Genomic DNA, 21,739 nt, shown 5'->3' with positions numbered 1-21,739 from the left:
CATGAACCGTTTGCATACATGAAAGCAGAAGTTCGGTGTCATGAACGGTCATTCACCAGACTCATGAGTTGTTTGCCCATGCACATATGCTCAACTTCCGATTTGCCTGATGTGCCAAAAGTCATAGGATTTGGTAACTGTCGTTCTTGCTCTATCTTCGATCTCATCTCTCGTGTTAGTCCAGTCTTTGAATCCTTGAAACCTCTAGTGAGGAGTGCTCTCATCTAAATTTTCATCAACGCCATATCAATCACACAAACTCCATATCATGGTTTTTTTCTTAATTCTTCTCGTTATTGATAACTGCACCCATCAAGCCTTTCCAGCACGACCAACCTGTAGGATCTCGCCTGTCAGGGCCTCATCCCCTCGCAAAACCGGCCACGAGGTGCCGTCAGATTTGGCAAGGACAAATTCCAGTTTCGTACCAAGCACTCTGTAGGATGACTTCTCTGGATCAATTGAGGCGTAAAGAGGAACTTCAGCAGCGTAGCGCTTAGGAGGCGAATCGGTCGTTGTCAGGTCGAGGTTCAGCTGCTTGGGCTGGAGTTCGATCTTTGCGGTACCCTTGTCGATCTTTTTCAAGAAGAAAGAGGCGATGACGTTGACCGGGGTTTGATAAAAATCGTGTCTGAAATTGTTAGCATAAACAAGCACATGCCCGCCCAGTCAACAAGATTTACCTGACGTTAGAAACGACTTCCTCGCTGGTAGTGTCGTCCTTCTTTCCACTACCAACGAACAAGTGCTTGTCCTTGGTCTTGCAACCCTCAATCTTCATGAACTGGTCAAACTCCAGCACTCTCCTCTTGCAGCAGGAGTAGCCCTTGCTTCCCTCGTGAAAGATTGGCACTCCTGGGTGGTGAACACACTCCTCATTATCTCGCGAGCTACTCTTCTTGTAGGTTGCGCCGCATGCTCTTCTCTTGCAACCAACACCATCGGCAATCTCGAGACTGGGATCGTCGTCTTCCGATTCGGGAGCTGGTGGAGGCGGGGTGGGAGCATGCTGAGCAGTGGGAATTGGTGCACGAGAAGGAGTCGCAGCGTTCAACGCATCGATTTTCTGGGCGAGGGCAGCATCGTCCTGCTGGGGCTTCTCCTCTAGCTGAGGAGGCTTGTCGGTGGTTGAATGGGTGCCTGTCGTGCAGGGCGGAATCTCCATAAACTCATCAAAGGTCAATACTCGAGGCTTACAGCACTTCCATCCTTTGCGTGATGAGTCAGTGTACAGAGCATCGGACTATCTGCTGTTGCTTGATCAACTTACCTTTCTGCCCCTCGTGGAAAACAGGCGGACCGGGGTGGTACTCGCACTTCTCATCAGGGTCCGTAAACTCCTTTCCACAACCTTGATGGACACACTTTTGGGCCATTTCGTTGATATTATGAGATTTGGGCTCCACAATCTTGAATTGAGGAGTTTCAAACGTATAAATAAACGATAGAAGACGGGTTTGGGTATCGCAGACTTTGGTGGGGTGGGAGCTTCTAGAATTCAAAGCTCTGACCTGACACCCATGGAGGCGATGACGATGCCCACTGACAACGGAAACAGCTGGGTCAGCTATTATCTGACCGCTTTCCCTTTTCAGTGCGGGGTTGCATAACACCCATTTCATCTGTGAATCCCTTCCTCAGACCATTTCAGATTGTATCCAGATTTCGTGTATGCGCAACTATTGGTTATTGTAATCAAAGCCGGTTTCTTAAATCATTTCATCATGTTTGCTACTCGCCGTCTTCTATTTTCAACAAGGATAACATTTTTTACTCGCGAAACTTGTGGTCTCTGCAAACAAGCTAAGCATGTTTTGTCCGATGTCTGGGATAAGAGACCATTCGACTATACGGAAGTCAACGTCGACCTTCCAAAGCCCGAATCCAAACAATGGAGAGACATATATGACTTTGACGTTCCTGTGGTAGGTGGAACAAGTCGAATTTAAAATTACTCATTATTCACATGGGATTTCAGATACACATCAGCAAGTCCACAGCGCCTGAGGAAAACCCTGTCAAGGTTGGCAAAGCTATCAAGCTGATGCACAGATTCACAGTCGAACAAGTTGAGGCTCAAATGGATAAGGCAGAAAAGGACTGAAGTCCCAATTGCTGAATGAGCTTTCCTAATACCCCTTACCTCTGGCCGGTGCAGAGCTTCCATCTGCAAAGCTGAGCTGCTCTTTGGCCACCAAGGCCAACGATGTATAGTCTGTTACCACGTTCATCATATCAAACCCCATGTCGGCATATACTTTTGCCTGTTCTCCTCCTGTACAATACACTCCAGTTTTCTTGCCTACCTTTTGGCTGGCAGCAAGAATCTTGGCAATGGCGTCTTTCAGTTCAGAGGCCATCACTCCTTCGATTATAGGATGGCCAATGGCGTTTCCTATTATGCATTAATGTTTTGTGAGTTTTTTAGAAGCTCTGAACAACTTACCTAGGTCAAATGGCCCAATAAATAGAACATCAATCCCATCTACAGCAGCAATGTCATCGATAGACTCAAGTGCCTCCTTGGTCTCGATCTGAACGATGGTCAGGAGGGAATTGTTCGCTTGTTGCAGATACTGCGTGAAAGTAGGCTCAGGATGGAATCTTTCAGGAGCAATGGGAGATCCAAACCCTCGTCGACCTTGAGGGGGGAACTTGGCAGATTGGACAAGCTGTCTCGCCTCTTCGGGTGTTCTCAGCAGCGGAACAACGATCTTGTCAGAGTCAGTCTTTTGTATGTGACCTTTCAGCCACCCACACTTACACCATGAGCACCGCTATCGAGTGCGCCTGGATATAATGTTAACCCTGTTTTCTTAACCACAGACGTTTCTGTTTGAATCTCACGTTTTACCATCCATCCTTGCATGTCAGGCAATCTCACAATAGGTGAGACTCCTAGTGCTGCAATGGCTGGCACAGCGTCGTGCATTGCACCATCTTAAAAAGACTTCAGTATTCTTCAGTATGAGTAGTGTCAATGAGCTCTTACCATCTATGTTGCCATGTTCACAGTCTACCAGGACCCAATCGACTCCTGATCTTGCCAGTATGCGTGATACATTTGCTCCAGGAATCATCTGCCAAGCACCGAATGCCTTCTTACCCTCCAGGAGAGCTGTTCGCAGTCTGTTAGACTGCTGCATGGCGGGCATGTTTCTGGTTACACCGCGCAGTCGGAGTGTATTGGTTACAAAAGCTGGTCGTAACCGCAAGGTTGCCGAGGCCCATACTCTACTCATATCGACTGCTATGTATATCTGGGATTGTGTAAGGGTAATTGATGATAAATGCACCAAGTCAATTTGCTCGGAGAAGCAAGCCCCGAGAGCCCAATTTCAAGGCAGGATATTGTGTATTTTCCCGGAGCCCCCCCGCTCCCATCCCCAGGTTTCCAAGCGGGGAGTCATAGACTGCGGGGTTTCGTGGGGAATATCAAGCTGCTTCAGGAAACCAGAGCCTATCCTTACCGTCTGCAATTGGCCATTGTCGGAGCTCGTGTTGCAGGGCGGACAGTATGTCACTCACAGGGCGCGGACGGAATGAGCATGATTGGGTATCCGTGTTTTTATTATATGTTTTGCAATCTATGAAATCTTGCATCATTGTCTAATCGTTCGCTCAAAATAAGCCAGAAACGAAGTCCATTTCTAATAGCAGACTGTTCCCAATATCATTAACGTTGGGTTATCTTGACACCTATATCCATTAAAGAACTGGGAGGTGAGCCCAATTGTGACACTGCTTTACCAGCCGAACCGCCTGCCAGCGAACCTCTCGCCCAAGATACATCATGCAATTGTATCCTCAGTAGCATAGTAGTTCATAATGTTGCCCCAAAATAAAACTTTTGTTGTGGTAGCCAATGATTTGGTGGCATCTATTGTCGAATAACTGATCATGCTCAGTGCTTGGTGGAATACCTCTGATCGTGCTCGGTTTCGAGTTCTCTCAATACTAATTACTAAGAGGCCTGAAGACATCTGGAACAAACTGTTAGCAAGCAGGCACAAAGACACCACCACGAAAACAAACATACCCCAGGTAATCCTCCTTGATGCTTCCTATCGCCCACATCTCGCCGACCTCTGTTCTTGTGCCGATGATCTTCACGCGAACGTGCGTCTGTGGTTCGATAACGGTATCCTCGTTGTTGGTGAATTGAGGTGGTGTCGCGTTGGGATCCCACTTAACGTCGTTCGGAATCAACTGCAGTCTGTGTCAGAACTGCGGTTGCATCATGACTGCCAGGGGAAACTTACATGAGCCGACACAAAGAGCCGTAGAGGCCCCGCATGAGCGAAGAAGCCTTGCGGGTTTATAGAATGAACGACAGCATCAACCTGAGTCAAGTCAGACTCCTGAACCATTAATCCTCAGTAGCGATAGCCTTACCGTCTCGCCTTTGAATGGCCGCCATACCACAGCACGATATCCCACAGTGAATTCGGCCATACCGAGACCAGGGAGGATTCGACCTTCAGAAATTTCGAAAGCATCCATGATGGAGATGATGAAGTAGCTGCCAGCGCATGTACCTTCGACATCCTTAAGGAGCTTGCCCGTCACGAGCTCGTGCATGTTGCGACCCATGAAAGAAGGATGCAAGGTGACCTTGCGTTCCAAGTTATAAAGAAAAAACATGATGAAATGGATTCAGAAGAAGCGAAGATGTTGATAGGAGGCGAATGATCGTATTATTTGAACTGGATTCTTGTATGTCGCGATACGGTGGATGATGGACGAGCGGAAACAAGTGAAGATTCGATGAAGCGGGAGCTTAAGCTAATAAGTACCGTCGAGTAGAATTGCCAATGCGATCGATGGGAAGGAAGTGTCGGGGAGAACGCGTGCGACAGATTATGAGTAGCGACAGGTCGACGTAGATTTGGAAGGAGAACGCGCTGAGGCGGTGCGTATTTTTTCCCCAAAGAAGTCGGAGGTGAAATGATGCAGGTTGGAAAGGCCTAGGCGTGTCGAGTCAGAGTATGACTACTTGCCTTGTTGACGCTGGCGCAAAGAGGTTCACGGTTTGTCGTAACAAAGAATGCGAAGTGAGATGCAAGTTTGGACAATATCAACGAGGCTGAACTGGCCTATGCGTGTCTATGAATCTTATCCAATCAAAGCTCAAGATATGCACCGCCACGCCTGTGGCTGAACAATGAAGGTTGCATTTCCATACTACGCTGATTTAAGGTAGGTTGTATGTATACGCCCAATGAATGAAAGTATGAGTATATCATATTTATCTTTGAGATACTAGTATCTTTATTGAAGATTAGTACAATAGAGATTTCAAAAGAGATAAATGGTTTTGAAAACGAGCCTACAGCGGAGATCCAAGATACTACTTATATGGTTTACTCACGGGCTGTTAGCACAATGACTTACCTACTGATTGCTTAGTAACTGAGGGCTAATGTAAATGGACCTGACAAAAAATGCAGTCCTTTTCGAGAGAGTGAAAACAATATTGTAGAGACAAACCACACATTAACAGCTTAGTACTACAGGTAAACAAATAAAGCTTCATAGTGGAGGTCTCAGCCTTTTGCAACCGGCGCCTTCCAGAAGAATCCCACAGGATATATGTGGTGTGATGAGGAGAAGCAAATGGAAGCCTCCCAAAACCTATGATCCTAAACTTGTACTAAAGTGTACCTAGGTAAACCATGTACTAAAATACAAATAGAACCTGGGGAACTTACAAAAGGGAAAGAAGAAAGCATTCTCAACCAATCCTATGACATGACGGGTAGTTAGACTATTTCTAAGCTTAGTACCTTACTTTTCCGTCTGCTTGGCGGCAAATCATTAAGTGCGTACCTGCCTAGGCAGGTAGGTAGGTACCTAATTAAAGGTCTGTCCAAGTTAAGGAGATGAGCACACGAGCTGCAAGGAACGATGGACATGGATCAAGGGGCTGGAAGGAAAAGGAGGCTCCAACTTATGGGACTCTACTCCACAGACAGGTGCGGCGGTGCACTTCAAGCGGGTCTTTGCCAGGTCTGGGGAGGTTTTTTGCGGGCAGGAAGCCTCGCAAAAACGGAAGGCACGAAGAATGGACTGGACAGCTCAGCAAAGCCAAAGCCAAAAGTCAAAGCCACTCAGTCAACCATTCTCATTCTTGCTCTCATTCGCTTCATCGTACCGAGCCACCCGCATTCTCCCTTGCCTCGTCTCGCCTCGCCTTATTTGGTTCTTACTTTTGAATAACTTCTTTTTTTATTACTTTTTCTTACTTGTACCATAGGCATCTTGACTTATTCACTTCTACACTCTTTCATTGCCTCTGGTGCCTTACATCAGCGCATCCTCAAACAAACCTCGGTTTCCGGAGAAAGGGGTTCATTCACCTTCTCCTCCCATCGCCTCGGATTGTGCTACCTTGCACTGCCTTGTGCTACATTAAACTTGGGGTACCTACCTGATTGTATACCTAATTGTAGTCGACTTCAACATCGCACCACGAGCAAGCATCATCTTTACCTGTCAACTTGCACCTTTCAAGGTTCTTTTAATATCTTGCTAGTCGCCTTGGCTATCTTGAGCTCAAATCCACAACCGCAGTCTCAGAAATCGTCAAACCAACTCACGGACCACGTTAAGTCGAGTCGCTTGTCTGGTTGATCGCGACTCGATAAACTTTTATTCGCGTCACTCTTCCACCTCCATTTACTACCGCCCATCGTCTGGTCTCATCCCATCTCATCTCATCACCTTGTCTCTACCAAGGTTCTGACCACCATGTCTCTGGATCTTGAACACCATCTCACCTTTGTAAGTCTGGCTCGAGGCTGGTCCATTTTCACCACATATCGAACTCCTGCTAACCATTTCTCAGTATGGTGCTTACCACCATAATCCGGTCAATGTTGCCATTCACATGGTTTGCGTTCCCCTCATTCTCATCTCAGGATTCTCTTTGGTTCGTCTTTCCACCTCCTGGTTGCTGAGCCATGTGTGCATTTTGGCCCATCAACTTGAACCTAATACACCAGCTTACCATTCTACAGGCCACATACAGCGGTACCCTAATCCCCACACCGTCTTGGCTTAACTTTCCTTATTTGGAGCCGAATCTTGGCGTCATTGCCGCAAGTGTGTATTCTTTGCTTTATCTGCTCTTGGAGCCTTTTGCTGGTTTTCTTCTGGCCATCGTTTGTATGGCTGGGACAGCTTCGGCCAACTACCTACGCCAACAAAACCCTGACTCAACCTTTCAGGGTGCTCTGGCTGTGCACATTGTCTGTTGGATCTTCCAGTTCATTGGACATGGAAAGTATGAGGGTCGAGCTCCCGCTTTGCTTGACAACCTGGTTCAAGCCATCTTCCTAGCTCCCATGTTTGTGTGGCTTGAAATTCTCTTCAAGCTTGGATACAGACCTGAGCTCCGAGCCCGTGTCAACAAGAAAGTTCAGATCGAGGTTGAGAAGTTTAGGGCTAAGAATGGCAAGGCTCAATAGAGCAGGCTCACAGCCGATTTGACCATCGAGACAAATTACGTTCTGATGTGTAGGAAAACATCTTAGACACCGTCGATCGATGATCAACGCAGGATGCCCGGATCAAAGTGGCTATAGAGTCAAGGAATGTAATAAAGGAAGTTGTGGACTCCACTACTAAAGAGAAGGCGGTATTGGTGATCTCATCCCCTGGTTTCGCTCACGCACTTGGAGTTTCCGAGTGCAGTATCGTTTTCTTTTACGGCCGCCATGTTCGTTGCGTTGCGTTGCGGTCGTTGCCCCGAGTTTCACGTCAAACCAAATATGCATATTTAGGATGAAGGATGGTCTGAAGAGGGTCTAGCCATATTGGCCGGCTCAACATTGCACGAGGTGTCAGGAGTTGTGTTATTTAAATTAGCAGTTATCAGTCGATCATGTAGCAACGTCGTCTATTCACATCTCAAGTCAAAGAAGGAGACATTAGTTCGAGGATCAATAAGTTGTTCTTGTTTTGCTTCTTTTTGGCTAGCTAATTCTGCTTCAGAGTCAATGAGGCCATTACTGACAGAACATGATGTTTATTTACTCTGTGGCTAAAGGCTCGTCGTCATCTACATGGCAGAGTTGCGCCTCAACGGAGTTGCGACGCTCTACAGGGTGATGCGCAACATACTGGTGCCGGCCTCCTGAAACTTGTGAGATACGCATGTCAATGCGAGTCTTTGCTCCTTCGGCAATCGCAAGCAAGGTCTTGTTGCGGAAGTGAGCCCGGGCGGAACTATTTGGTTCATTTGTCCGGTAGAGTTTGTTCAAGTTTGTGGTGGTTAGGCGGGCACGGCCCAAGGTTGGTTGGCCTTTCGCTGTCCGGCCTGATGGGAGGGAGCGGTGATTGAGGCGACAGACGGGATGGGGGCGTCTGCGATTTGGACGCTTCCGGCTCGGCTGGAGGCTGAAGTTACCGTACTGCGGTTGCTGTCTTTCTGAGTTCCCTTCCCCGCTTGGTGGAAGGGAGAAAGCAACATGTTTTAGCTCCTGTATCTCCGATGATGCCACCGGAGTCTTCTAGACCTCCCGTGACATATCAGAGGATGTTCGGGGCTCGAGTGTTTGCTCAAAAGGCTTGGCCCTGCATTCGTGGCAAGCGTTCTTTGGTCGCTGCATGCCTCGGACTGTCTCGTTACAGGTTCGGACCGGGCAAAGCCAGTCAAGAAGAGGTCGGAGACATGCCTCGCGGCGTTCTTTGAACTTTCGGCAAGGAACCCGGACACGAGAGATGTGTCGGCATTGAAAGTTAGAAATTTGGTAGCACATTGTGAAGGCGCTGGTCGGTATTGTTGGGGAACGGGTTATGAGTGTTTGGGGTTCTGTATCAGAGTTAGTGACGAATTATTTGTCGATTGAGAACAGATTGGCTAGGTTTTTTTCGGCGATAACTTGAGGTATTCCTGACGGTCTTATATTTACAAATGATGTTTGTACTCAGGCAGCTATTTTATGGACATGTTCTTTGTCCCAAGGACAGGCATCATCTGGTCTGGTTTGTCATTCAGTATATGGTATCTTGGGATACTCAGCTTTGTTCGTTGTCTAAATATAACATCTTCCAGTAATTGGAAATCACAAGTCGTGGGATCAAAGCCATGGTGAACACGCTGCCTGTTCGGGTGATCACAATAAACATGTCCCTTGTATAGTAACATATAGTTTGCAAAGAAACTCGTAGTAATTTGGGCACGGCTGTTCCATACGGACTATAATGGATTTCTTTTAACTTGGCTCTCAAAAAACAGTCCTTGCCTCATATTGCAATGGTCTTCCCAACTCAAGTGTCACAAAAACTCCATACTCCTTTTTCGTTATTCGTTTTGGTCTGAAGCATATCCATCAGTCTGAGTTGCTTCGGCCGTAGTCTCAACACCTTACCTTGCATAGATCGTGTACTCATGTCCTTTCACTTTTTCCGAATAAATGCGTTCCAGTTCCCTTGTCCGAAGATCTCAAGTGACGGCCACAAGAAAAGGGCCCATTCTCCTTTGTTGTTATGTTCGTTTTCGTCTAAGTCTTATCAGTTAATACAAGTTTCTTTGATACATGAAGACCATGGAGATGTCTTACCGGGTTATATACTTGAGTGATTTTTTACTCTTCTTGACGAGGGATGCCACAGTTCCGTCCCGTCCCGTCCTCCTCCCCCTAGTAGTATCGCTTTTGTCGATACCACTACTCCTGGTCATCATTGGCGGTCAGCTCTGCCGGAACCCAAGGCTTTGTTTCCAACAGGGTAAATCCGGCAGGCTTCTCTTCCATGATGATGCCTCCGTTCATGGTCGTGTACTCGTAGTTAAGGTACGAGGGCACACGGTACTTTGAGTCCTCCTCGTGAATCTTACCGTCCGTGCTGGTACGGTCGCGTGAAACAGATGCAAAGCTGACTCTGTCAGGGTTGGCGGGGATCTTGAACTTCGTACTGCGTGACCAGTAGACGGAAAGCAATTCCGGGATCATATGGGACTGCCAGATCACATTTGAGCACTCGTCCTTGGCGGCTCGGTTGCCCTCGGGGCGAAGGGATGCCGGATTGAGGAAGTGGGAGGCGATACCAATACTAAGCCCGATAGCCAGGAGAAACAGTATGAAAAACTTCATGTTGTCGATTGTACGGCTGACCGGGCGGGTGTCTTGTGATTGTGGTAGCTTGTGATGGTATCTTGCGGTGATATCTTGTGACGATGGACTACGGGGAAAGAAGTGGGCAATCAACAAATCTTATAGATGTGAGTCTCGACATTTTAACATTAGGTTTCTAAGTTAGAATTCCTCTCCTCTCCAGTATCCAGTATGTGGATTACCAACATGTAGGTTTGAGAACACCATCGATGTCGATAACTCTGACGTGTGTTTTCTGGACATTTCTGTGGCACAGTTGGTTGATTCAAGTCGCTCCCAGCCTGACGTGGCATATTAAACCTCACAGTATAGCAAAGCACTTAGGGTTTGGGTGTTGTCCTTTCTGACGCCGGTGGTAAATAACTCCAGGAGTGAGGGGTAGTATTGAGTCTGTTTTTGTTCCCAGCAAATTCTCTGGTGGTATACTGAGAGCTTTTATTCCAGTAGTCATCCGAACATGAAGCCATACCAAGATTGATGCTATATCGGCTTCTGTCGAGTCTCACATGCCACGAGTGTCCAACATGAACTACAGTGACTAGCCATCACCTCCGGGCATTTATGTATACGTATAAATCCAAAGACTGTATGAGCAGTCTCTTGCATTTGGTGGATTCACCTGGATCAAGTTGTTACCTTCTTCATGCTGAGGCGATTGTGTTGAGGTTGGTTTTCAGTTGGAGAATGAGTAAGCTGCGTCAATTGGCCAATGGCGTGTAAGCGAAAGTTTGAAAATTGTTGCGAGGGCTACAGGGTAATAAGATTTGACTGATGGTTCGATGGGTCGATGGGTCGATGGGTCGACGGATTGGTTGCTGTGCCACTTGCTCGGCGAAACTTTGATCGCTATCATAACATGCGATGGCAGAAAATGTAGGTTCGGAATCTCGGTGTCTCTTTTTCTGCAGAGTTGTTCATTGCTGCTTGGGTTGGCGGAGTGTGTTTAAATGTTGTCCGACACTGCGGGGTTCAGGCATGATCCGATGGTTATTCCGAATGATGTAATGAATTTTGTTAAGCACAAGTATTGGACATTCATTAATGAACAATAGGTATGTCCAGAACCTGGGCAAAGTAAACAATATCACGAGAGCCTTATCATGGATACGCCAGAAAAGAATTGCGCATCATGACATGACCCAGTAGTTAACCCACAAGAGCCTCGACATTCGGAATATCTTCATGACTCAGAAACTTCTTCCAGCGGCTTTTGCTACCGCTTAGACCCTGGATAGCGGCGGAAAAGGCGGTAGAGTATCACCGCTGAAGCCGCCGATGCCGGGCATTCAACTATCTTAGCTTGATATTGATAATACGGCATTGGTTACTTTTTCTTTTTTTCAATGGGTCAGAGAGAAGTCGCCAATTATTCTAGACGTATGCTAGTACCCAGTAGAATTATTTCCCTTGTTGCTGACAGCCGTTTGTCTACCGTGTTCCTTGTCCTCTCTGTCTCTTTTTCTACCAGGATTCCAAAGTGCCCTGAATTGTCGCCGTAATCGGACCCATAAGCTTAGCTGGATCTGGGGAGCTCTGGCAAGGGCCTGCAGGTAATATGTACTGACAGCTACCGTATTGGACTGTGCTGTAGCAAACATCCAAGTGTTGAGAGCTTCTGCCGACGTACAGACAGATAGATAGGCCATTGAATGGACAGACATGCTAAATCATTGGACATACTTATAACTCAAAGTCCAATTGGGACAACAAACCGCAAATAATTTGACAACTTGAAAGCTACGTGCCTTGATTACTCCACGAAGAGACCCTCGACAGAGACGCTAGTAGGGGATGATCTCTATCGAATCTTGGTTAATTTTCTCACTACGGCCGAAATGTTGGGGCAGTCCACTTGGTTGTCTCTGTGTCTGTGTCTCAAGAATCGGAGGTATCTGAGCACCAACTTGGCCTAGGGATTGGTTGGCTGCGTCACAACTCTTGTATCCGTAGAGTCACACACCCACCAGAATAATTTTCGGAGGTGCGTAGGCCTTTTCTTATCTTATCAGCGGCAACGTGCCGCCCGCCATTTTTCTTCCTTCAAAGAGTGCCCATCTCCCCTACCTCCCTTCTCCCCTCTCTTCTGGATATCATTCCACAGAGTTACCGTCTCTTGTGTCCTTCACAAACATCGCTTCCCTCGACCTTTAATTCGGGACAAAGAAGGGCAACCTCGCCAGCGGGACGGTTCAGCTTGCATTGATACGTGCAAATTATCCGCTGCAATGCCTCTCAACCTGGCAACCACTCTCGCTGGTCGAGCTCCGGCCCTGCTCCGTCATGGACGCAGGGTCCCGCGAGCTTTGCCCTCTCGCTCATTCTCCTCGGTGAGCCCTTTCGCTGCCTCATGCCGAGTCTCAATGGCTGCTACTCGACCCGCCAACTCGAAGCGCCTGGGCACCCTCAAGGTTATGCGCGGATACAGCTCCGTTGCTCAAGACGCTCCTAACCCCAGGGCCTACCTCGACAGTGGAGTTATCAAGCCTTCTCAGACCGTTGATGTCAAGAAGGTTCTTGTCATTGGAAGTGGTGGTCTTGCCATTGGACAGGCTGGAGAGTTTGACTACTCAGGTTAGCATACCCAAACCGAAACTGTCTATCTATGACATGCGAAAATCTCACCGACTTACCCCGCGACTCGTCACCAAAATGTTAAAAAAGAAAAAGATACACAAACTAACATCGATAAATCACAGGCGCCCAGGCCCTCAAGGCTCTCAAGGAAGCCGGTGTTGCTTCTGTGCTCATCAACCCCAACATCGCTACCATCCAGACCAACCACAGTTTGGCTGATGAGGTCTATTACCTCCCCGTCACCCCCGAGTATGTTTCCTACGTCATCGAGAAGGAGAAGCCTGATGGTATCTTCCTGTCCTTTGGTGGTCAAACTGCTCTCAACCTTGGTGTTGAGATGCAGCGACTCGGACTTTTCGAGAAGTACGGCGTCAAGGTCCTCGGTACCAGCGTTCGAACTCTGGAGCTAAGTGAAGATCGTGACCTCTTCGCTAGGGCTTTGGAAGAGATTAACATCCCCATCGCCAAGTCGATCGCTGTTGGCACTGTCGAGGAGGCCCTCGAGGCCGCCGAGACCGTCGGATACCCTATCATTGTTCGAGCTGCTTATGCTCTCGGTGGTCTTGGTTCCGGTTTCGCCAACAACGAGGAGGAGCTCCGCAACATGGCCGCTCGATCTCTCACCCTCTCTCCTCAGATCCTTGTCGAGAAGTCGCTCAAGGGCTGGAAGGAACTTGAGTACGAGGTCGTTCGTGACGCCAACAACAACTGTATTACCGTGTGCAACATGGAGAACTTTGACCCTCTTGGTATTCACACCGGTGACTCCATCGTTGTTGCCCCCAGTCAGACCCTGAGTGATGAGGAGTACCACATGCTCCGAAGTGCTGCCATTAAGATTGTCCGACATCTTGGTGTCGTTGGCGAGTGTAACGTCCAGTACGCTCTCCAGCCCGATGGTCTTGACTACCGTGTCATTGAGGTCAACGCTCGTCTTTCTCGATCCTCTGCTCTGGCCTCCAAGGCTACTGGATATCCTCTTGCTTACACTGCTGCTAAGATCGGCCTCGGTCACACCCTGCCCGAGCTTCCCAACGCTGTTACCAAGACCACTACCGCCAACTTCGAGCCTTCTCTTGACTACATCGTCACCAAGATTCCTCGATGGGATCTCTCCAAGTTCCAGCATGTCAAGCGCGACATTGGCAGTGCCATGAAGTCGGTCGGTGAGGTTATGGCTATTGGCCGAACCTTTGAGGAGTCTTTCCAGAAGGCTATCCGTCAGGTCGATCCTCGATTCGTTGGATTCCAGGGCGACAAGTTTGAGGATCTTGACTTTGAGCTCCAGAACCCTACCGACCGTCGATGGCTCGCTGTCGGCCAAGCCATGCTCCACGAGAACTACTCCGTTGACAAGGTCCATGAGCTGACCAAGATCGACAAGTGGTTCCTTCACAAGCTGCAGAACATCGTTGACTGCACTCGCGAGCTTGAGCAGGCTGGTGGCCTCCAGAGCCTGAAGAAAGATCAGGTTCTCAAGGCCAAGAAGATGGGTTTCTCCGACCGACAGATTGCCAACGCCGTGAAGAGCACCGAAGACGAGGTTCGTGCCTACCGTCTCAGCTTCGGAATCCACCCCTGGGTTAAGAAGATTGACACCCTTGCCGCCGAATTCCCTGCCAACACCAACTACCTCTACACCACCTACAACGGCTCTACTCACGATGTCACCTTTGAGGACAACGGTACTATTGTCCTTGGCAGCGGTGTTTACCGAATTGGTAGCTCCGTCGAGTTTGATTGGTGTGCTGTCAGCGCTACCAGGGCTCTTCGAGAGATGGGAGAGAAGACAATTATGATCAATTTTAACCCGGAAACTGTGAGCACTGATTACGATGAAGCAGACAAGCTCTATTTCGATGAGTTAAGCTATGAGCGTGTTATGGACATCTACGAACTCGAGAAGTCCAAGGGTGTTGTTGTGTCTGTGGGTGGCCAGCTTGCCCAAAACATAGCTCTCAGACTACAGGAGACTGGAGGTGCCAATGTTCTCGGAACGGATCCTAGAGATATTGACAAGGCTGAGGACCGTCAAAAGTTCTCCGAGATTCTCGATAGTATCGGTGTCGACCAGCCTGCCTGGAAGGAACTCACGTCGGTCAAGGCCGCCGAGGAGTTTGCTGAGCAGGTTGGCTACCCTGTTTTGGTTCGCCCATCTTACGTCCTATCCGGTGCTGCCATGACTGTCATCTCAAGCCAAGAAGATCTCAAGGATAAGCTTGAGGCTGCCAGCAACGTCTCTCCTGACCACCCCGTGGTTATCACCAAGTTTATTGAGGGAGCTCAGGAAATCGACGTTGACGGTGTCTCTGCCAACGGAGAGCTTATCCTGCACGCTGTTTCCGAGCACGTCGAGCAGGCTGGTGTCCACTCTGGTGATGCCACCCTCGTCCTTCCTCCCGCCAACCTCGACAGCACTACCATGGAGCGTGTCAAGGAAATCGCTAAGAAGGTCGCTCAGGCCTGGAAGATCAGTGGTCCCTTCAACATGCAGATCATCAAGGCCGAGAACCCTGAGGGTGGTGAGCCTCTCCTCAAGGTTATCGAGTGCAATCTCCGTGCTTCTCGATCTTTCCCCTTTGTCAGCAAGGTCCTCGGAACCAACTTCATCGATGCTGCTACGAAGGCCCTTGTTGGTAAGAACGTCCCCCCAACCACTGATCTCATGGCCGTGAAGCGCGACTACGTTGCGACCAAGGTCCCCCAGTTCTCTTGGACCCGTCTTGCTGGCGCCGATCCTTTCTTGGGTGTTGAGATGTCTTCCACTGGTGAGATTGCTTGCTTCGGTAAGGATCTCGTTGAGGCCTATTGGACTTCTCTCCAGTCCACAATGAACTTCCGCATGCCCGAGCCTGGCGAGGGTCTTCTCTTCGGTGGTAACGTCTCTAAGCCCTGGTTGACACAGGTTGTCGACTACGTTGCCCCTCTCGGCTACAAGATGTACGCTGCTAGCCCCGAGGTCAAGGAGTTCATCGAGGCCAAGTCCAAGACCAAGGTCGAGGTCGAGGTTATTGAGTTCCCCAAGGAGGACAAGCGAGCTCTCCGAGAGGTCTTCAAGAAGTACGACATCCGCGGATGCTTCAACCTTGCTGAGTCACGAGGCAAGACCACACTGGACGTCGACTATGTTATGCGCCGAAATGCCGTCGACTTTGGCGTCCCTCTGTTTATGGAGCCTCAGGTAAGTTTATGACATACCCGCCCTGAATTTCTTAAAGACTTCATAAAACTAACCGCGATATTAGACCGCTATCCTCTTCGCTCAGTGCATGAGTGAGAAGCTCCCTCGCTCCGAGGGCATTCCTGCCGAGGTCCGCCGATGGTCCGATTTCATCGGCGGCAAGCCTCTGTAAAAACATACATGGCGTTTTTGTTAATGAAAGGGAAAAGACTAGTTAGGATTTTAAGACCATATGCTGGGTGAAATCTTTCTTTTAGGGAGGGCGGGTTTTTGGGAGTTTGTGTGATGATTACTTGGGCTTATAGTATACCCGCCCTCTTTGTACCTATAGATGGAGTAGATGGGAAATGAAGTACGTTTCATGAGATATGCTCGTTTGCTACGTAAACCTCATTGCAACCGAATAGGCAGCCACATCTTGCAATCGATAGATAGAAGTCTATACTGAAGCTTTCTAAACAGTGTAATCATATGGATTATAATTACTTTTTATGATAGTTTAGGTAAATAATAAAATGCGGATACTACACTTAGAATCCTCTTTACGTAAACAAGGTTACCTACCTAGGTAAGGGGGTCTAGAATGGAGCTGATTTTCAGCAGAATAAATACACTCTCTTAGGAAGGAAGGACCTTAATAGACAGCAGATTCCATAAAGAACAGTCAATTAGCAGATCTAATATTAAGATAACAGTCTAAAGGCCTACTAATATATTCCTTCTTAGAAACTTCTTTCTTATATAGAGAGAGGTTAGAGTTAAATATAAAAAATATCAAGAGATAAGAACATGCTGTCTTTACTGTGCAGCAATCCTAGCCTAAATCCCCTGTCCTTCTGCTAGGTAGGTATTATTCTCTACAAGCTTCTGTGTTTAGTAGGCATTGCGTTGTTATAGCTAGGATCGGTATTAGCAATAGGGACCTAGGCAGGACAAGCTAGGCAAGTTGGCTGATAGAGTAGAGGGTTAGTATTTTAGTAGTAACTTAGTGGTTAAAGAGTGTTTGCTAGGTTATGCTGAAGGGAAAAGAAGTAAGCTATTAAGTACTAAGGTTGCTTTTGTATATCAGATGTATTGTTTTCTGTTAGGCTCTGGTTGTATGTATCTGTGACAGTGGTCAGCGCCATAATAGAGAGGGACGAGGGAAAGCTATCTGTCTCTTAGTACTAAGGTAGGGTGCTCAATCTAGTCCATGTGTTGCAGGAGCCAGTAGGTAGCAGAAAAGTTGGCCTCCATCCTAAGTCTTAGGGTGTAGAAATAAGTAGTCTAAGAATCATAATCTAAGTGGCATAAGCTGCCCTAATAATTTTGTCTCTTATGCTCATAACTACTAACCGGTCAATTCTTCTGATACCCTGAGGAGGAGGAAGACTACTGTACTCTGCTAATGCGACGTTTTTCTTCGTGCAAGGTTATTGATCAGTGGTGATTGCTCGAGTTCCACCATGAACAACTCCATGAAATTGTCTACTGGGTCCATGAAAGTAAGTCTGAGGCGGCGTAGACGGCTACAACGACGCCCAAGAAAATTGAGAAACTTCTTAGGTATCGGGCCACTGTGTAGATTGAGTGAAGTTAGATTCTCTGGGGTAAACTGTTGAATCAGTGCCTTCATAAAGCGATAATCTAGATCTGTCTCAAGAGAGTTGATGTGTTGAAATGTTGGAAGGGTCTGTAAGAACACCTTTCTTGTGTGTCTGATAGGAATTCCTAGAAAGCCCTCGTCCTCTCTCTTAGTAGGGATTGTAACAGCCTGAAGGTTGGGTGCAATGGCGAGGCTTCATCAGGGTCGCCGTTGTCACTTGTAATCGTCATAACCCTGAACCACCAGGCCTCAGGGTATCAGAAATGGAAATTGGCCGCTGAGAGCCCAAGGGACGAAATCAGTAGGTCATCTTATGCTAATAAAACTATAGTCTTTAGGCTATTTATTTTTGTACTCTAAGACTAACGAGGTCAACTTTTCTGCCATCTAGCAGCTAGGTTAGTAAGAAGGTCAGAATCAGTAAACAATTCGTATCTGATCCACGGTACCTTATGGCCGAAGAATTTGCAGAAGAGCTTGAGTCGTTCTGTCATACGGTCAAAGGCCTCCCCGTGGATTTTCACTGAACGAAAGACCCACGGCATCACGGCGCACCTGACGAATTTACTGGTGCAGCTTAGAGCTTTGAGGTCGTCTGTAGGTGTGAATGATGCAATGTGTGCTATAACCTCACTGGGCAAGGCATCAAACCCGGAGGTGGCACCAGGAGTTGCCATCACCATGATGGCAATATTATTGTATTTAGTTGCTCTTGGTTAAGTGTAAGAAGGGGAAGTGAAATAAAAGGAAGATAAAAGAAAAGGCGCTAGAGGAGAAGATAAAAGATCCAGAGCAGAGCATTTTATTTTTCGCATGTAATACTAACAGTTCTAACTGTTCACCATATGAACCACTAAAATTGTAACTATATGGATTGTATGTTTTATGGTGTAGAATAATAGTTGCCTAAACTTCAGGCGCCTTGAAAACCCATATACAGATCTAGTCTAGTAGACGTCGTCAAGAATTTCTTCGATTTTCTTTTCGATGCCGTCGATCGGGTAGGGCCCGTCGTCGTGCATTTCTTTCATCTTCTTTGGTCCTGCATAGGTTTGTTCGTGGTATGCTTCTATCACATTACCTAGCTCTATCTATTCAATACCTCCTAGGAACTCTTTTCTTGTCGTTATGAGTCCTAATGTGTGGGCTTATTGTGTAAGCTTATATCCTCCTGATTCTGTGGGTTCTAGGAGTTGCTACTTGGCTTTAATCGTGCCAATGTCGAAGTCTGATATTCGACTGATTACATCGGCTCTTCTGTTATCTAATCCTTTTCAGTGGATAATAATAAAGCCGAATTCGCATAGATACTTGGCGTACCTTGTCTATCATCGGTTGAGTTCTTGCGTCATGGTAAAGTGTATAATATACTAATGGTCTATATACACCTTAATTCTGTAAGTACATCCTATAAGGTAGCGTCTGAATTCTTTAAAGCAATTAAATATTGCTAAGAACTCCTTTATGCAGTTTATAAGAGTAGAATGCAATAGGATGTAGCTTTCTTTAGTTGTTGTGTTGTTTAATCTGTCCTCCTAGAGCGAAGTCTGAGGCATCGGTTTCTAGTTTGATCTCCTTAGTCGGATTGAAGATTGCTGCGACTGTGCTACCACCTCACTGGGCAAGACATCAAACCCGGAGGTGGCACCAGAAGTTGCCATCGCCATAATAGCAATATTATTGCATTCAGTTGCTCTTGGTTAACACTATGCTGCGACAGTGTACACATCACGAACCCACATTCCGAAACGCTCACGTTATTAGGTAATACCACCCAATGACTGTATCCATATGCTCCGATTCTGTTATAAGTAGTCCCTTTCCCAAACGCCACCCCAGCTTCACATGCAATATCGTCTTCCAGGTCATGGAAGGTAAAACACCTGGCAAAAATCCACCCTCGCAACTTTTGGGCTTTGTGACGAAACTAAACCGGTATTTAATACCAAATCCCAAGCTCTCGGTTCCTTTTACCCAATTCCTTCATGTTGACTGGGGCGGCGTCGGATTCTCGGATTTGGTCATGCGCTCGTTTAGCCTGAAGGCAGCAAATCGCTTAGCAAGGGGTTCACCCGAGTCGCGAATGGGATCTTGAAAAGAAGAGGACGAAGAGGGCGAGGAAACACTCCCGTCCTCCCGCTGACGTTTGGGGATTCTCTCACCAGTCGATTGAAGGATAGCCTGAAGGGTTTGCCAGCCCTCGGTAGAATGAAGCTGAAATGTATCAGCAAAGTCATGTTGGCTCGCTACTCGACAGAGCAAGGCTTCTTCGTCCTGTATGGTATGTTAATAAATTCTATGGCATCTAGATCGACGCGCGCACCTTGGAGAGGACACCCATCTGCTGAATGAAGCAGAGGAGGTGAAAGTTGGACACTTCTTGTCCAGTGGGCTTCTGGTTAGGCGAAATCTTGACAAATTTGGACAGAGCAGAGTGCTCTTGGCTCTCTCCGACATATTCTCGATTCTCGATAGGGAAACCCTGCTGGGTAAACATAGGCTTAGGGTCGGCAGGAAAGCCATGGGTTAGTGTGACGAACAGGTATTCGACAGGGAAAGATGGCTTCGCGTTCTCTTGCACATTGGCACCGTACTCGTTGACTCTTCGGTAGAAGACCTCAGGGATGTATCGTGTGCGGCTGACTGAACCGTCATCTTCCTCTTCATCTCGTACAAGCATGACATTGGGGTCAGCGGACGGCTCGACAATGTCTGCACGAACCATCTCGACAGACTCGTTCGACATCTGGTAAGATGAGATGGAAATTTCGCCATCCTCATTACCAGTGATGATGCATGTTACAAAGTTTGAGCCAAAATTGCCGGAATCACTCCACTTGGAAGCCTTGGGGTACTGAGCTTGCAATCGCGAAGAAAAGCAGATTTCGAGAGAAGACAGGAAGTAAGAATCGGCATGACGCTTACAGACCACAGAACCATCTCCGTTGCCAGAATCAAGCAGATCAGTCCAGATGACGCCAACCGGCTCGAGCCCACACTGCTTGGCCACCTTGTCGATCTCCTTCTGAGACTCCCATGCGTTCATGGTGATGCCGTCAAGCTCATCAACTTGGGGAGGCTCGTATATGGCCTCTACAACAGCCTTAACGCCGAGAGGGACTTCGGTGTATTCGACATATTTTCCGTAAAGGTAACCCAGACGCTGTGACCCCGTCTTGCGCCAAGTATCGATAAAAGTGTCGATGATGGAAGGCGAGGAGAACTCGACGTGGTCGACCATTCGGAATTGCTGAGGCTGCAGAGTAATCGCACTGGGTTGGCACTTTGTGCAGATGCCCTCAGGCCACGAGGGATGGCCTGAAGGGCAATCATGCCTTACTCGATAAAAGGGCTCGACCAGAGGAGGAATGTATGAAGCTCCAAGTTCGGGCTTGTTCGTGGCGGCATTGATCTTTCGTAGGTACGAATGGAAGGACAGGTACTTGATCTTCTTTTCTGCTAGGTAACCGGTGTCAAAGGGGTCGAGGGGTTGGCAGTAGTCACACATGCCCTTGGGGCCATGGCGACACATGCGATCGATTCCTCGAGGAATTTTGCCATCTAGTCGGTCTAACCGATCGTCCAAAGCTGACTGGCGAACCACTTCCCATGGCCTGGAAATTCTCTCGGGCTTGGGACTAATAGGTAGGTCTTCGACTGGAAGTACTGGCTTTCCGTTTAGCCTGGCAGAAGTGCTCGATATCTCGGGGGTCTCGCCGTCGGTAGTGGCATCGGCATGTTGGTAGGTGAGAAAGATGAGATCGCCATGCTTAAGACCGATCTGACCAACTTTGAAGTTGATGATATCGCCTAGTCGCTTCGAATCGCCTCCGTTTGGTGCGTTGGATAGAGCTATAGTCTTGGGGTCGACAGTCTTGGGAAGTTGATCGAGTAGCTAGCGACATGAGACGTTAGTGGGAACAAGGGACAAGTTGAGCATGGGTGACGACAAACCAGCTTCCCCAAATCTCCAAAGGTAGTAGTTGCCTCAACAGTTAGACGGGCCATACCGTCGGGGCCTCGAAGTCGCAGCAACATGGTGGGCGTTGTACCAAAGAGTTGTTGCTGGTGATATATGGTCTTTGGTGGGGGTATCAACGTACACTTTGTCGCCTTCGCACGCGATGTCAGTGGTGTAAAAGACAAGAACGACACGGTCTGGAGGAAGAGTCGGTGAGATAGAAAGGTGAAAAGAGTAGAAGAGCCTAGCAAGTGATGTTAGAACTGAGCGAAGCAATAGGCATGGAATAGAAGAAGTAACGAACTTCAAGCTCGAGCCTG

At 47.8% G+C, this 21,739-nt stretch overlaps 9 protein-coding genes across 9 annotated transcripts, besides 1 other annotated feature; 4 read left to right on the top strand and 5 right to left on the bottom strand.

Moving 5' to 3' along the window:
• Positions 1-312: 312 nt before the first annotated feature.
• FPSE_01788 (uncharacterized protein) lies at positions 313-1,376 on the bottom strand (the record flags this gene model as incomplete). The annotated part of the gene is made up of 3 exons (XM_009254907.1): positions 313-631; positions 684-1,209; positions 1,271-1,376. 3 exons carry the CDS (start codon positions 1,374-1,376, stop codon positions 313-315), a joined length of 951 nt encoding a protein of 316 aa, XP_009253182.1.
• Positions 1,377-1,724: 348 nt separating this feature from the next.
• On the top strand, positions 1,725-2,104 carry FPSE_01789 (uncharacterized protein; the record flags this gene model as incomplete). Its single annotated transcript, XM_009254908.1, has 2 exons — positions 1,725-1,925; positions 1,979-2,104. The coding sequence occupies 2 exons, from the start codon at positions 1,725-1,727 to the stop codon at positions 2,102-2,104; spliced, it is 327 nt and encodes a 108-aa protein (XP_009253183.1).
• A 1,860-nt stretch (positions 2,105-3,964) lies between these two features.
• Positions 3,965-4,644, bottom strand: FPSE_01790 (uncharacterized protein; the record flags this gene model as incomplete). The annotated part of the gene is made up of 4 exons (XM_009254909.1): positions 3,965-3,983; positions 4,040-4,209; positions 4,263-4,343; positions 4,396-4,644. 4 exons carry the CDS (start codon positions 4,642-4,644, stop codon positions 3,965-3,967), a joined length of 519 nt encoding a protein of 172 aa, XP_009253184.1.
• A 990-nt stretch (positions 4,645-5,634) lies between these two features.
• FPSE_01791 (uncharacterized protein) lies at positions 5,635-6,260 on the bottom strand (the record flags this gene model as incomplete). The annotated part of the gene is made up of 4 exons (XM_009254910.1): positions 5,635-5,664; positions 5,712-5,744; positions 5,830-5,853; positions 6,246-6,260. 4 exons carry the CDS (start codon positions 6,258-6,260, stop codon positions 5,635-5,637), a joined length of 102 nt encoding a protein of 33 aa, XP_009253185.1.
• A 490-nt stretch (positions 6,261-6,750) lies between these two features.
• FPSE_01792 (uncharacterized protein) lies at positions 6,751-7,469 on the top strand (the record flags this gene model as incomplete). The annotated part of the gene is made up of 3 exons (XM_009254911.1): positions 6,751-6,783; positions 6,848-6,931; positions 7,020-7,469. 3 exons carry the CDS (start codon positions 6,751-6,753, stop codon positions 7,467-7,469), a joined length of 567 nt encoding a protein of 188 aa, XP_009253186.1.
• Positions 7,470-9,671: 2,202 nt separating this feature from the next.
• FPSE_01793 (uncharacterized protein) lies at positions 9,672-10,097 on the bottom strand (the record flags this gene model as incomplete). The annotated part of the gene is made up of 1 exon (XM_009254912.1): positions 9,672-10,097. One exon carries the CDS (start codon positions 10,095-10,097, stop codon positions 9,672-9,674), a length of 426 nt encoding a protein of 141 aa, XP_009253187.1.
• A 2,246-nt stretch (positions 10,098-12,343) lies between these two features.
• On the top strand, positions 12,344-16,045 carry FPSE_01794 (uncharacterized protein; the record flags this gene model as incomplete). The annotated part of the gene is made up of 3 exons (XM_009254913.1): positions 12,344-12,689; positions 12,815-15,873; positions 15,938-16,045. The coding sequence occupies 3 exons, from the start codon at positions 12,344-12,346 to the stop codon at positions 16,043-16,045; spliced, it is 3,513 nt and encodes a 1,170-aa protein (XP_009253188.1).
• A 1,273-nt stretch (positions 16,046-17,318) lies between these two features.
• FPSE_01795 (uncharacterized protein) lies at positions 17,319-17,849 on the top strand (the record flags this gene model as incomplete). Its single annotated transcript, XM_009254914.1, has 4 exons — positions 17,319-17,357; positions 17,504-17,547; positions 17,705-17,759; positions 17,790-17,849. The coding sequence occupies 4 exons, from the start codon at positions 17,319-17,321 to the stop codon at positions 17,847-17,849; spliced, it is 198 nt and encodes a 65-aa protein (XP_009253189.1).
• Positions 17,850-18,609: 760 nt separating this feature from the next.
• Positions 18,610-19,042: a mobile genetic element.
• A 399-nt stretch (positions 19,043-19,441) lies between these two features.
• On the bottom strand, positions 19,442-21,496 carry FPSE_01796 (uncharacterized protein; the record flags this gene model as incomplete). Its single annotated transcript, XM_009254915.1, has 3 exons — positions 19,442-19,732; positions 19,782-21,353; positions 21,413-21,496. The coding sequence occupies 3 exons, from the start codon at positions 21,494-21,496 to the stop codon at positions 19,442-19,444; spliced, it is 1,947 nt and encodes a 648-aa protein (XP_009253190.1).
• Positions 21,497-21,739: the final 243 nt, after the last annotated feature.

Source organism: Fusarium pseudograminearum, chromosome 1 (genome assembly GCF_000303195.2).
Source record: "Fusarium pseudograminearum CS3096 chromosome 1, whole genome shotgun sequence".
NCBI classification, from domain to species: domain Eukaryota; kingdom Fungi; phylum Ascomycota; class Sordariomycetes; order Hypocreales; family Nectriaceae; genus Fusarium; species Fusarium pseudograminearum.
Note: the sequence above shows the minus strand (reverse complement) of the source record. Positions and strands in the feature narration are given on the sequence as shown.